This window comes from Dinoponera quadriceps, unplaced genomic scaffold (genome assembly GCF_001313825.1).
Source record: "Dinoponera quadriceps isolate SergipeBrazil2010 unplaced genomic scaffold, ASM131382v1 scaffold163, whole genome shotgun sequence".
NCBI classification, from domain to species: Eukaryota; Metazoa; Arthropoda; class Insecta; order Hymenoptera; family Formicidae; genus Dinoponera; species Dinoponera quadriceps.
Window position 1 is genome coordinate 621538 of NW_014554384.1, and position 15198 is coordinate 636735.

Genomic DNA, 15198 nt, shown 5'->3' on the forward strand with positions numbered 1-15198 from the left:
ACGACAACCGCAAGACGTGGCTGAAGCCAGCCCAATTTGTACGACAATGCGCTCGTTATGTGCCCCGCGGTCGTAGGGTTAATTAAATTTGCTACGTCTGATGAATACTGAATGTGCTCAGGCTATTCCGATCCTTTCTAAAACGAGAAAGTTATTTCCAGCGGAAAGTGTCGCGTGTGTCATGTATTATATCTTACACCTTATTTTCTCTCTCCAGGCGCACATTGCGGCAACGCGCGCATGAAAAACGTTTCAACCCGCTTGTGATTATATCGCGACGGAGGCCTCTCGTCGAAAGCGACTTGCGGACGCTATCGGGAGCTCGCAGGCGGGAAACGCGCGGCCAAAGTATCTCTAATTTTTACGACAATGCGCTCATTACGCGATTCTCACTGGCAACGCGCCGGATAAAAAAAAAAAGAGAGAGAGAGAGAGAGAAGGAAAAAATTTCGGACCGAATTTAGTTTGTCGTCAGAGGACAGCGAAGGAAAGTCAAATTCCCGCTTTCGGCACCGAAGGAGGCAGGCGGGGAAGCTGCAGCAGCTTCATTCGAATAAGTGGCCTCTTTAGTTTAGATTCGCCTTCTTCCATCGCCTTTCGTCCTCCTCATCCTTCTCTTCTCCTTCTCAACCTGTCCGTCCGCGCTAACCATCCTTCTTTATCCCCGAGTTCGCATCTCTCTCTCTCTCTCTCTCTACGCTCCGTCTTCTCCTTACGACGAGCTTCCCGTCGACGAAATCGGGGCGAGTCGTTTATTTAATTTTCGAGATCCTGCCATTTTATTTTTATCCCCGGGACTTTATACACTTCGCTGATTAACCCACCTTGCGGGAGATCCACCTCTCTCATCCCCCTCCCTCCCTCCTCCTGGCGGAAGAGCGCGCCGAAACGAAGGATGAACGCGGCGAGTTTGCATGGCGGGATTGAAGAAGGGTTAGGAAAAGGAGGAGGTCGAGGCAGGGATCGGCGTTCAGGGGCGCACAGGGTGGAAGGACTCGCGTCCTTCCAGAGGGAGAGGGTTTGCGTTACTCACCGGATATAGAGATGTCTAAGCCCAGCCATCACTGAAATTGCCAGAGTTTACCTCTTCCGCCCTTTTCGCCGCGCTCCATCTCCCTCCCCGGTCCCTCTCCCCAGCCCGATCGAGCTTTCCTTTTCTCAGCATGGAGCTTCCGCCCGTAAAATGTTCGACTCTTGCTTTTCATTCTCCGGGGTCGCCCGCTCGTCCTCCTGCCTCCTCTCCTACCTAGCTTTATTACAATGCGATTGTATTATCAAGATTTCAAGACTAGAAGTATCGGTCTCTCTTCTCCTTCGAGGTCTTCCTTTCAGCTCTCTTAAGCTTTTCATATTAATCTACTTTGCCGAGGTGGCTGATTTCACGGCGGGATCGACGAATCGCCTTTATCGAGTAACCTCCGCGCAATGTTTATCCGGCTGCTAACGATCGGCGTTTCGCTCAGTCACCCTCGCCATTGTTTCCCAGCATCGCTTTGACCGGATTCTGCGCGCCATAATAAATCCCTCCCTTGATATTCATTTATCACGAGTACAATCGCGTAAACTCAACTCGATCCGTTAAATGAGAGACGCTTTATTCGAGGGACGCGCGCTTTCGCCGGTATTTAACTCGGTTGACGCGCGCACTCGCGCGCGAGATGCCCTTCGCGTAAAATTCTAATTTCCGTTGAAATCAAGTCCGCTTTAGAGCGCGCGCGAATGAAACGTCAAATTTACCGAGTAGAAATTTTAGGTCTGCTTTCGACCCGAATTTTCTAACATCTGTAGACCCCGGAGAATTAACGTAGCTTTAATTTTTATGGGAACTTGAATCCTATTTAACGCCTTTAAGTGGCAAAAAACGCACAAAATGCCACTTGTAAGTTCTAAAGAGAATCTCAACAAAGCATCATAAAACCCTCAGGACCCTTTGAACTTAACCTGTTCCTTTAATCTTATTAAAATAATATATTCATTATTGATTATTCAGAAAGATAATTTTATAATTGATAGCGATACGTTCACATGTAAATGTTATGTATAAAATAATATTGAATTAATTCCTGTTAACAATATTGTTGCAGCTTGTATTCACATGATTATTAATAATGAAATATATATAGGTATTGCTGTAAATCAACAAAAACTTGAATAATGATATTGGCAATCCTTAAACTATAATAATAACTGTGTCTTCAATAATTATATAATAAAATGTTTCATAAAAGGTACCCGCGTGTTGCTTATCTTTTTTATAAAAATTATATATTTTAACATATTTAAATTTCTATGTATATTATTTCAATTAATCGTGACAGATTTTTAACAGTGGTTTAAAAAAGAAGACTTTTGATTTACTTATATTTAGTTTACTTATGTTACAAAAAGTTAAGAAAAATTTAAAAATATCACAGGTAGGAGAGAGCAGCAAACCATCCAAATAGAATTTACAGACTTGAAGTGGAAGCTGTAGGTTAAATAGAATCAAAAAGGTTGCTTTAAGCTTCAGAACATTTAGGTAGGTTTTACATGGAATATTCGGTCAGAGGTCGAAAGTAGAGTTACAATTTCAACTGGGGAGGTTGACTAGAATCAAATCGGATTCATATAAGTTTCAGAGTATCAAGATAGGCGTTAAGTGGAATTTTCAGGTCGAAAATAGGATCAAAATATCGACTCAGGTCGATCGTATAATTCGGTGTTGTTTTGCGCGACTTCGTACCCGAGTCGAAATTTTAATCCTTTAAGTCTAACTTAGTTCTACATTAAGTCTTCAAAGGTCTTCTATTGTGCTTCTTGAGCTCTCAACTCCCATTTGTAGTATTAAAAGATCATTTATTGTGCTCCTTTGATGTTACAAACAGGCGTTTATTTCCGTTTTTCTGGCCTCGAAGATTTAATGTAGAATAAAAAATGTCGATTCGGGGATCCGACGGGCGAGCACTCGAGTTGCGTGCCATTCTCGTTCGCACGATCGGACGCTTCTTCCTCGGCGCTGATCCATCTTCTCGCGATTGCACTCGCCCCCGCCACGCTCTAATTCGTCCATTATATTATCCACGCCGCATTGATATCCGCAAGTTGATGCAGTCCCCGACGCGTAGGTAACGACGGAGCCTGACATTCGCTATCTAACGCGGCAGACGCGCGAAATATCGGAGATCGAAGACGTCGAGCTCGCACGTGGCTCGTAACCACATCCGATATAGGATCCGATGTCACGCTTCAGATTCGCCTAGGAACAACCTTGAAGAACGACGCCGCGTCGGCTCGTCCCGACTTCGCCGTTCTGTAGTCCTTCGCGCGTTTCCTTTCGCTTCACGATGCGCGCACACACACCTTCCTGGAGAATCCGCGACAATCGTGCAGCCGGTAACATTTCTTCCGGTTTCGACTGTGACATTTAGCACTCGCGGGAGCGCACGTCGTTCTCGTGTTCGACGCTTTAAAACGTCATCCGGCAACTCGCACTATCGCCGCCTCTTTCGCCCTTCTTCCACCTTGCAAAGCCGCCGAGGAATGAGGGAGGGTGGAAAAGAGGGAATCGCGTAAAGCGTTCCGCTAAATTTCATAGAAGCGAAATATCGCGCGCGAGTGCACCTCTCCGCTCCGTGTTTATCTATTGACACGTTATACCGGAGCGTAAGTTGCGCCGTTAATAATGCAGCGGCGTCGATTATTTACAGCCTCGCTGTCGATAACCAGACAGGTAGGGAAACACGAAAGGCTAGAGGCAACGGGGCAAGAAAACCACCGAGCGGAGGACTGCCGTCTGCCTGGAAATGTCGCAGCACATCCAGACACAAACCATCCATATTTGATAAATTTCTTATCTGTTCCTCACTGGTACACGATCGTGCCGCGCGCGGCGGAAATTTTATTTCCTTCTTCTCCCCCCTATCCCTCTTACTCCTCCTCCTCCTCCTCCGCTTTCTCGAATATTATTAGTCGCCCCGTTGCTCGAGTTTTTACGTTCGCCAGCCACCGTGTCGGTTAATGTTGTCTTAACTAATTGGACAGTTAATTATTTTGGAATAATGTGTCTGGCTCGTGATCAGGTTCATGCGCATTTTAACGTTCGTGTTTGATTTTCTGTTCCACAGATGGTGACGAGAACGAAGAAGATATTCGTCGGGGGATTATCGGCGCCGACGACGCTGGAGGACGTCAAAAATTACTTCGAACAATTTGGCCCGGTGAGTACGAATCTCGACGAAATCACGTTACCGTGAACCAATTATTACCGTAACCTCCCCTTTATAGCGGTTGCTCAGTCAAACGACTGATTATATTCGTTCTTCTTGTGTCGTGACAAAAGTGCAAACGTGATGAGCTCGCGAAAGACGCGGAGTTTCTCCCGTGATTATAACGTACTCGGTAATCCGCCTCGAATAACGAACGATCGAAACTTCGAGGGACATTTTCTCTCTCTCTCTCTCTCTCTCTCTCAACACGGCTTCGAATTCGTAAAATTTACAATCACGCAACGCGCGCGCGCACGCTGTTACTCATCGAATCGCGAGCAACGAGAACAATATCATTGACCATCATTTCAGTCGGTTACATTATCGATGTATCGCACATCCTCACCATTTCCTCTCGCGTCGCAAAATCGCGAGCCGCACGGCGTTGCCGACGACTGTGATTCATGGGATTTACATTGTTTAGTACTTTTGCATATTTTATTGGCCATTTCGCGCGGAACGCTATTGATTTTTGGACGAACAAGTGCACTCATTTCCATTTACACGACGTCAACGGCGCGCGACGACAATTCTGCCTCGCTGCAGTTCCCATGAATTTTGATCGTTATGGCTCATAACGGTGATATCGGGGGTATCGCTATTTGGATTGTTTCAAAATGCGTGACATAATATTATCCACGTGCGAATGATCTCATTCACTCTGCCGCCCCGGACTAACTCGCCGCGCGGATTACGGAAAGTCAGCCTTCGTTAACATCATCACGCAAAATCGCACGTTAACCCCCTTCATACTCGGTCCTTCATAAATTGCAGATTATCCCCTCTCCATATATAATATGGAGTATTCAATCATCTCTCAAATATATCGCGGGGATCGAATATTCCTTTCTCTCTCTCTCTCTCTCTCTCTCTCTCTCTCTCTCTCTCTCTCTCTCTCTAAATTACAACTCTGTAATTATGAAAAATGATCATCGCGCTGCTCAGAAATCCGAGTGAGAAAATACCATCCTTTCCCCTTCCGCTTGCGCTCCTCCATCTTTTTCGGCGATTAATGCCAAAATACGAGAAAATCTCGGGCCAACCGTGAGACAACTCGACATTGTTATAAGCGACTCGTTTCGTGTCGTTAAATTGTTGATCGATGGTGCGCCCTATCTCGGTAACCCGGAGCTGCCCTCTTGCCTCACCTATCGCAAAATCCATTTAGAAAACCGAGAGAGAGAGAGAGAGAAAGAGACAAAGAGAAATAGAGAGAGAGAGAGAGAGAAAGAGAGAGAGAGAGAGAGAGAGAGAGAGAATCAGAGAAAATCCGGGTCGTTCGCGTTGGCGTTCCAAATGGCGGATCGAGTGATTAGGGACTGCCGGCTGGGCCACCTGAGGCAAGAATTTCGGCTAATTAGCTTCTATCCGCGTAGGAGCGGTACAACGCGTTATTGCGCGAGCTTCTCCCAAGTCCGGCGTGTCGATAACGACCGCGGCGACTCATCGAATGCGATTGGGACCGGCGGCCGAGTCCGACACGTACAGACACACATATCCGTGCGCGCACGCGATCCTTGATTCCAATTCGGCACGGTTGCTCTGAATGGCTTTTCACGAGACGGTAATAATAAATGATTGTAATAGGCGGAGCGGAATAATAGTTATTTAGCGGCAAGTTTTCGGCCATCTCGTTGCCGGCCGGCCGGCCCGGCCGAAACCATATCATAAAATTAGCGGCCACCTCGTCGGAGAGCCAGAGCGCCTCGATTAACCGCGAGCGATATTCTCGGGATGGGCGAACCGGAGTCCGCGTGGTGCTTTATTTATATTCCTTCTTCGCACCGCCGCCGTTAATGTCTCAATACGTTTAGAGTTTCTATATATATTCTTATATAAATTAAGAAGAAAATATATAACTTATACATATGTCAAAAAATTGTACCGATTCTCACAAATGTCGTTATGCATTTATCTATTTATGTTTCAAAAAATATTAATCATAATATGAGACACATGCGAATTCACTTTTCTATTAACACATTTAGGCTTCGTAGACTTCGTAGGCAAATCTTTGCTTGTATTGCTACTCAGCTGATAACTCTGACATCATTCCAACCGGAAGTTTATTCAAACATGGCCAATCGGAAATCAAATATACCAGGTCCAGGCTCTTATTGTAGAGACTTTAAGTGCGTTTCCGACGATTGCGCCGACGAGGAGAGAGAGAGACAGAGAGAGAGAGAGAGACACACACATCGCATCCCGCGGTATTTATAGTCCCGCGAAAAGCGAGCGGAGCAATCCCGGAAAGAGCGTGTTCTTCGATGCGAATAAATTCGTCGCATGACGTCCGCTGACGTTGTCGCACCGGCGATCGAATTAGAAACTCGGATTAACAATGCGAGTCGGTTTTAGACGAGAGAGAGAGAGAGAGAGAAAAGAGAGGTCACGCCCGATGACCTTCTCGAGTGCGTGTGCGACAAACAAGCATTAAAGTCAGCGAGTTCGCTCTTCTCCGCGGACTCGTTCGCCAGCCGACCCGATTCGTCTCGGGTCGGCGGAGCGCAATAAAAACACGTGTGCCGCGCATGAAAATCACGATAGCGCGTTTCCATTACGGCGAATCAGATTCCTTGTCACGGTCAGACGTGCGCGAACGTTCGAGTGCCCGGCGGCGGCGGATGCGAGAACGGTCGTCGTTGAATGCGGGGGAGGGAAGAACCAACGCTTATCATCGACAGGCCGGCAGTCGAGATATCAAGGGAAATTCGGCAGCGCCGAATGGCCGCATAATAAGGCGATCCCAGTCGTCCGTTGCAGATGCACAGCGTCGGCGGACATAGAAATTTATTGGAAAACTTGCTCCGGGGCTTCTCCAGCCGGCGGGAAAGGGGGAGGGATATATCGCCCCCGGGCTCTCTCAGGTGACACGATGTAGTTCCGAAGGGTCGGAGGTAGATGATGGCGGAGCACGGTCGGTCGGTCGTTCGGCCGACCGGTGAAGGAAGAAGAAAAGGAAGTCGGGGCGCGCGATGTTTGTCCGTGGCTCGTGGCATGGGCCAGAAATGGACTTGAGATATCAGAGCCTGCCGTTATCTCCGGCCTAACCCTCTCTCTCTCTCTCTCTTTTTCTCCCCTTCTCTCGTTCTCCACCGAAAGTCTCCCGTCCGGCTTTGAATGCAGAGTTTCCGGCTCGTAGCGACTCGACTTCGCGTGTGTCCATGTGTGTGACCCACATCGGAGATACCATCGGACGTGCACGCGCGCGTTCGCGCTCCCTGCCTGCTTGGCTGGCTGGCGGACGTACATGACGCCATTTCGGAGTTCGACTCCTACGTTTGGTGCACACACGTGGCCGTTATACGTACGTGTCTACGCCCACGTGCGCACACTACTAACGACGGGAGCGGGAGAGAGAGGGAGGGGACAGAGCATACACGATCGCGCTATATTCGCACCGGACGACTAACGGGCTGAACAAAAGCGAAGGGTTGGGAATTTGGAGTCGCGCCATTCGCGGAATAATCGGGATGTGTTTCCTTATGGTGTGTGGGTGTATGTGCGTGTGTGTATACACAGGACTGGGCAAACGTTTCGATATCTCTCTCCGTCGAGTGTTCGCGTTTTGATATTTGCGTGCCGTCACTGCGTACTTCATCGGTGCGATCCTGTTGGACGGCGCACACGCGCGCGCGACAAATTGACGTTCTCCCGTGTCTTTGAAGGCCGGCAAAGGCCCGAGAGCTTTCGCCCTCGGTTACGAGAGACCGGCGGACGACAACGTGTGTCGACGATCCGGGCCGAGTTCTCGTGCTCGCCGGGCATCCGTGGATGGAACACGTTTCGTGCTGCCTGGAACGTAAACACACGGAGCCGAGGCAGGTCCCGTCGTAAACGTCTATCGCTCCCCCGGTCTCTCTGGGTCAGTCCGATGCTCCATCTAGCTGATACGTATCTGATTCCACTTGTACTTGGCGCGAAAGCACGAGGGAGAAAGATAGCGGAAGCGGGAGATCTCTGTCGACGAAATAGCCAGACCGCCAGCCAGCTGATAAAGCTAATGGCATTGCCGGGAAATGCGTTATACTCATCGCGTTCCGGCTTATGAAACTTTTCAGAGACGACCATTTCATTCCGACAAACACCTGTACGTATCCACCGTGGCCGGAGCGTTCGGGGACATATTTCCCGCGTACATTTCGTGTTATCTCTTAACATGACGCGCCAGTGGAATATTTTAATTTCGCCGCGCGTATCTCGCGAGCCGAGTCCGTAAATTTTTGCGATTTCGGTCGACGAATACTTTTCGGATTCATTACATTATATATGAAAACACCGCTCCCCTTCTCTCTCTCTCTCTCTCTCTCTCTCTCTCTCTCTCTCTGTCTCTCTCTTTCTTTCTCATTCTCTTTCTCTCTGGCAAATATGACTTTTTAACGTAGTCGTTATTTATTCCGAAAAGAGTGATTATCTTGGTAGCACCAAATGCGCGAATTTTCCACGATGTAAATGTATAGTTATCAAAATGAGAATTTCTTGAGGTCGAAAAGTACTCCAAATGAAATATTTTTGAAGCATTCAATGAAGTAGATTTTTTCAATGTATCTTCACTTGCCGAATCTGTTGTCCAAATTTGACTATCATATCACAATTTTGAGAAAAATAGCACCAAAGAGACTAAAAACAACGATTTTGAGAGTTTTCATGATGATATAGCACCGGCAGCAATTTTTTTTCTAAATTTTGTTAATACCATGCGAAAGTATAAACTTTTAGCTTTAAAATTCATTTCGTTTGGTTTCGGTATAATGTTTTGTTTTCGAGATATAACAATTTGAAATAGTTCTTTTTCCATATAATATATGGAAAAGACACTTTATTCTAGCTTAATATTGCGTTATGTGGAAAATAAGTGCTTTCGTATTTATATGATATAATCGGATTATATTAAATAAAAAAACAATATGAAATTTCAACAAAATACAACATGGCAAGAAGATTATAATTTTAAAGATTTTTCCTCGAAGAATTTTTCTCAAAATTGTGATGTGATAGCCGAATTTGGATAATGAATTCATGTTCAGCAAGCAAAAATACATTGGAAATGACTATTCATATTCAGAATGGTATTGGACAGTGTGATGTTTGTTTTTACATTACTGGGAATATGTCCCAGTATTGGATATCGAAAATTTTAGATACTTTTGCAATATCGCGAGTCGATACAGTTACAATCTTTCGAATCTTAGCCTATTGTTATTATCCCAGTGTTCCACCGGTATCAAATCGGTATTGGCATCTATTTCGAGTTCATTAAAAATCGGTACCGAACCAGTATCCCGCCAACAGTTACTTCCTATTTGCGGGGCAAGATCGTTCGGCGTGTTACACTTTGCAATTTATCCCGTCGTCGCTTTCGCCGTTTTGCCGACCATCTATTTCGATACCCTAGGAAAGCCCACGGACGTTATCGCAGTTGGTTGAACGTAACCAACAGTGGCGGTTCCTCCGCTATTATAGTCAGGGCTACGCATATCAATGCGCGTTAACAAATACCCGCGAGGAGCAGGAACTTCCTGCCGTCGTTAGAATTTTGAAAGAGTCGAGTGTAATAGTTACCGTGAATGCAAATCTCGACCCGATATACATAAATTGGCAGCGAGCCCTGCCTTCCTCCGTCCCTCGTCCAAGGCCGCTCGCGTATCGCAGACCGCCGCCAGCACGCGATTTAAAACTTAGATGAGGCCGTCCGGCGACGTTACCTGAAAAATGAATGGATCCCCGAAGAGAGCGAGAGCTTAATTGCGCTCGCTCTCAGAACCCCCTTCCGCCCCGGCCTTCCTCCTTCGGCAGCCGAAGAGCCGGAAACGAGGGTGCATGAAGGGACTAGGTGGTGGGGCCGGGGGGAAGGAGACCGGTGGTTACCGATGGAAGGCTAGACCTCTTTGACGCTGTACTTAACGGTCGACTTGAAATTAAGAAATTAAGAATTAATGCGAACCTTGGGAAACCGGTCGGTCGGTCGGTCGAACGGTCGAACGGTCGCTCGCTCGTTCGTTCGTCGCTTTACCCGCGGCAACGATCGTTTAATTCTCACTCCGTGGAGGAGCGAATTTTCCGCGGGAACGGCGCTTCCGTTCATTGATCCGCCGCGATGAAGTTTGCCCGCTCGCGGATATCAAGCCGGGGTAATCACCGCGTCCTTGTGATCGCCAGCAGAGCTCCCGCGGGCTTTGACGCTCGCTTCATCTTGGAACCGCGCGAGATTCGGCCTTCGCACGGTTATTCGGCGCTGATTTCGTTACCTCGCGGCGGATAGTTACGCGAAGAAAGTCCCCAAGTTCGTGCGAACCGAAGCCGGGGAACGAGGAGGGTGGCTCCTTTTGGAGCCACCCTCTGTTCCCTTGAGTAACAACGCTCAGTGATAATTATTATTACAACTTCCGAGTCGATTGATAATATTCCCGTGAGCGCAACGTGATATATTTTATGAACAGTGGTAGAGGAGAAGGTAGTATTACAGCCCTTGCAGGTATTACGGCCCCTCTTAAGAGGATGCTGGAGCGACGGCCGAACTTCGATGTGAAAGCGTCCTTATCTAAGCGGAAGTAAGAATATTAAACTCTTGACATTAATGTGATATGGAAACAAGCATGTTTAAATGAGAGGATTTAGAAGTATATGAGAAAGTATGATGGAACGAATGAATAATACAAGAGAAAGAAAGAAGGGGAGTTATACACTACTATTGGCCTACTTACCTACTGCGTCTTACTTACATTCTGTATGTACAGTATATACAGATGCATAAAACCCGCTCGATCACTATACTTTCTTATTAGATTCTCAATATTAGTTTTGTTGATGCACCGTTGTTCTTTAGGTTAATCTAAAATATCTTTTGGTAAGTTGGTATCTACGTTAAAAATTTACGGTTATATTAATTATTATTCCTTCTATATGTAAGAGTTTATTTCGAATATATTGATTATACATGATTCTGTAACAAAACACTGTTATTTAAATGTTATTTAAAAGAAAGTCAATTTTTTAATCTACTTTAATTAGGGGCCGCATCATCCTGTTTCTCTTCAACCCATTATGCAGTGTCACCACATTTTTACACAAATAGCGTCCGAAGTAATTAATATTTCTTTTATCTTTGAGTCTCGAATTACTTGAACAATTCTTTAACGAATGTAATCGTACGGTTCTCAATTAAAAATATCGATTATTGACAAACATTGTACAAAATATAAATGGAAGGCGATAATGCCACCTTTATTTCTATATTTCACCGAGCTGCATGCTTTTTGCGCGATTACACTCGCTCATAATCCGACACGCTCTCGGGTTCGCCGAAAATTCGAGGCTGAACGTTCTTCGCCCCCCCCCCCCCCNCCAACGCATTCGAACGCGTTACACGCGTTTTGTTCCTTTTCGCGTAGAATATTACCGCGGTCTACAATACATCACTTACAATCGCGCGAGAGCGCGCGCTTCCAATATTCGTTCGCCGTTTTGTTTTCACCTGTAGAACATGCGCGGACGCGCGGTCGGTGTGCAAGAGAGAGAGAGAGAGAGAGAGAGAGGGGGATCGGCGGCGGGGATTCTCTCTCTCTCTCGGGGACTTCTGGGAGTTCTCTTGCGTCTGCGACCCCGTGCGCGCGCGCGCGCGCGCTCGGCTGCGTGGCTGAATAAATAAATTTAATGGCGCTTGTCACGTAGCAAAACGGGATAAATTCCGGGCGTCTGACAGCCATTTAAAACAATGCCGTCGCGAATACACGCCATTTGTAACCCGGTGCTTTTGTTTCACGTTGCTATTCATTCCCCTGAAAACCCCCCTCCCCCCTCTGCGCGTCGCCGTTCGCGCGCGCTGCCACCACCACCGTCACCTATTCTATATCCGCCGACGTCACCATCGTTCGACCAATCCCCGAATCCGGGGAGAGCATCGCGCACCGGCACGTTGATAGCCGACTACGCTGTCGGACTCGTGCTTCATTTTTTATCCCCGATAAAAATGCAATTAAGGCTCTTTGATAAGGCCGGAGTCGCGCCCATTGTACCCCTTTCTCGACCTTATATCCCGATCCTATTCATCCCGACCGGTTGGAAACGCACCAGCCATTATTTGCGCGGAAAGATCGCTCCCGCCGTGAAATGTCAACGTCCTTCGGCTGCTCCGGATTGCAAAGTCCGCGCTTGATAGTAACGCATATTGCAGCCGTACGCTCGGCTGGATCTTGCGATCTTGGGTTCTATATATTTGCAGCTGCACAGCTTTCCACCGGCTTGTTCAAGAGCTGGCTGGATCAACGTCTCTTGACGAATGCCTCGAACTGTGTCTCTTTCTTCTTGCACCCTTAGTAATTATTACGGGTATACTTACACCAGTACACGAAGAAAAATAATTTGCAAATTTTATGCTGTCGCAGCAAAATCTGCCAGTTATTATATGGATGGCGAAACACTGTCACTGGATCATTTTGCTGAATCTACACATTTTGCTGTAAAAACATATTAGTAGATTAGGGGATATTTTATATCCCGGCGACAAAACTATTTATTAGAAAGATACAGTTTGTAAGGTTTTTTAATGCATAATCAAATGCCAAGGGAAAGAAAAATGAGTCAAGGGGAAAAAATTTAGAGCACGGATCGTTTGGTTCCATTATGCAATATGTGTGTACGAATCAACACTTAATACTATGTTAAAAATGTCAAATTCAACGTCTCATGGAAAAACCGCGATGACAAATTTCATGGAATTTTGAATTTGACACTTTTAACGCAGTATTAAATATTTATATGACTTGATTCATACACGTTGCGTAATGGCACTAAACGATCTATGCTCTGGCTCTTAATGGCCCTTTCCCTTGACATTCAAAACTGTTTATGCTCTAATTACGAATAATTCGCTAATTTGATTATGCTAACTAAATTTTATTACTGTCGTAACGAATATGCAACAGCAACGATGATTTCACAGCAGCAAAATTATTTTCCTCTGTGTAATCAGGCATTTACAAGATTCTTATTCTTCTTAGTTTTCACTCGAGCTGTGTAAAATATAAAATAAATAATATCTTCTCATGCGTCCTTCTTTTAGTATTCCTTAAATCATTTCTTAGTGTGTTACATTTGCTGAGTAGCAGGTACCCATCATATTTGATTAAAAGATAGGAACTTTGCCCGTAGACTATTATATTAAAGAAAACAGTTTTTCATTTTGAAATATTTTATTACTTACGTGGGTACCCCTGATGTATCATTCGAATCACCCGTGATGTACATTTCACGAGCAATCGGCAGCTCAAACGCTCGACCGCGAGCGAATTTCCAAACCGACGCTCGCGAACACCTCGGGGTCGCGCGAACTTCGACTCGATTTTTGCAGTACAAATTTCCGCGAGAGCGCACCTAAGCTCGCGGAAATACCCGGGGATTAGTTGCGGTGTTCGCCTCGCGCTCGGAAACGGGGGAACGGGCGGGCGGTCGCGTAACAGCACTTCGCGGCCGCTTTTTTCCCGTCGTCGCGACGTAACCGCCGTATATCACGTTATGGCGCTTATCAGACGGGCGTATATCTCGGGCGTTTCACCGTGACGACGAAAGAGAGAGAGAGAGAGAACGCCGAGCTGAGGTCGCGCGGCGAAGGGCAGACGGGCTGAGAAGAGAGTGGGGGAGGAGTGCAGGGGTCGAGAGAGCGTAATTCCGCTTCTTCTTCTTTCGAAATTTCTCAGGCTCGAATAGCGGGAGCGGGCTCGACGCGATGCCGCTCGCTCGCTCGCTCGCGAAGCATTCCTTCTTCGGGGATGAAGGGTACTGCCGCTTTCGCGTTCTCGCTCGGGCGAGGGTGCTCGGGCGTGCGGAATGAAATTTATGAGGGTCCTTTATTCCGGCACTTAGGGAGACCGGCGGAGGACGGGGCTGAAGGAGGGGGCGGCGGAGGGAGGCCTCGACTTAAGTTTGAGCAATTTATTAATTTTCCCGTATTTCGGCACGACCGTGGGCGACGCGAACGCCTCGTTCCTCCCCTTGCCTCTTCCTGAAAAAGAGATCACGCTCTCGTCCTTCCCCCCGGACTCGAACGTGTGCACCCCCTCCTGCCACCCTTCGCCAGTCGGGCCCGGGCTCCGTTCCGCGGGCGAGTCGTACATCATGCGCGTGTCACGGGAAGAAGTTTAACGTCGCCCACAAATCGTGCCGCGCGCATTTTTATGCCGCCGGTAGTAGTAGTAGTAGTAGTGGTGGTAGTAGCAGCGGTAGTAGTAGTCGCGAATTTCTCGAGTAACCGCCGCCGCCGGCTGCGCGGAGGATATAATTTATTATTTTGTTAGATATATTATTCTCTCGCGGTGATATCGTATTTATGGCGATGTTGCCATCGCACGCGCCGGCCTGCGGCGCGCGCGCAATTCGCATTCGTAATTAGTATTCATTATACCTCTAGAGAACTCCGTCGCGTTTACCGTCTATATTTGCAGTGACCTCGTTTGCATCTAACCGGTGACAGATTGACGCTAAATTATGCGCTATTATGACAACGTATTAATGTCTTGATAACCTCGATCTACGGATAAAGTTCCCATTTCGGAGAGTCGCCGCGATCGTTGCCGTCGCACGCGATGAATAGAATTCTGCATCGCACTGAGAAACCTATTTAGTTGACTCGAATGAAATTTTGCTTCGGATATGGGCAAACGAATGTCTTGACTGTGAGAATCAACATTTCTTTCCCTGAACCAAAGGTTTGGTTCTGTGACTCGAAACTATCTCATTTTCGTTTCAGAGAACCAAACTTTGGTTTTCTGAATCAAACGTTCGGGGGGATGGGTTGACTTAAAGAAAATTTTTATTTTAATAATTTATTAATTGAATAACTTATTTAATTTTACGGGCAAACAAATGTTTTAGTTGGGAGGAGCAAAGTTTGGTTTTCTAGAAACATTTGTCTAAATAAGAATGTTATTTGAGTCAACTAAATAGGTTTCTCAGTGTG

The 15198-nt window shown here is 46.7% G+C and overlaps 1 protein-coding gene across 3 annotated transcripts in view; it reads left to right on the plus strand.

Annotated features, from left to right (window-relative positions):
- The window catches only part of LOC106748061 (RNA-binding protein Musashi homolog Rbp6), a 728960-nt gene that overhangs the window by 517661 nt on the left and 196101 nt on the right, over positions 1-15198 (plus strand). For all 3 annotated transcript variants that reach the window (XM_014626258.1, XM_014626262.1, XM_014626269.1), the window contains one exon: positions 4104-4196. In XM_014626258.1, the coding sequence (XP_014481744.1) occupies positions 4104-4196 (93 nt within the window). The remainder of the gene's footprint in view (positions 1-4103; positions 4197-15198) is intronic.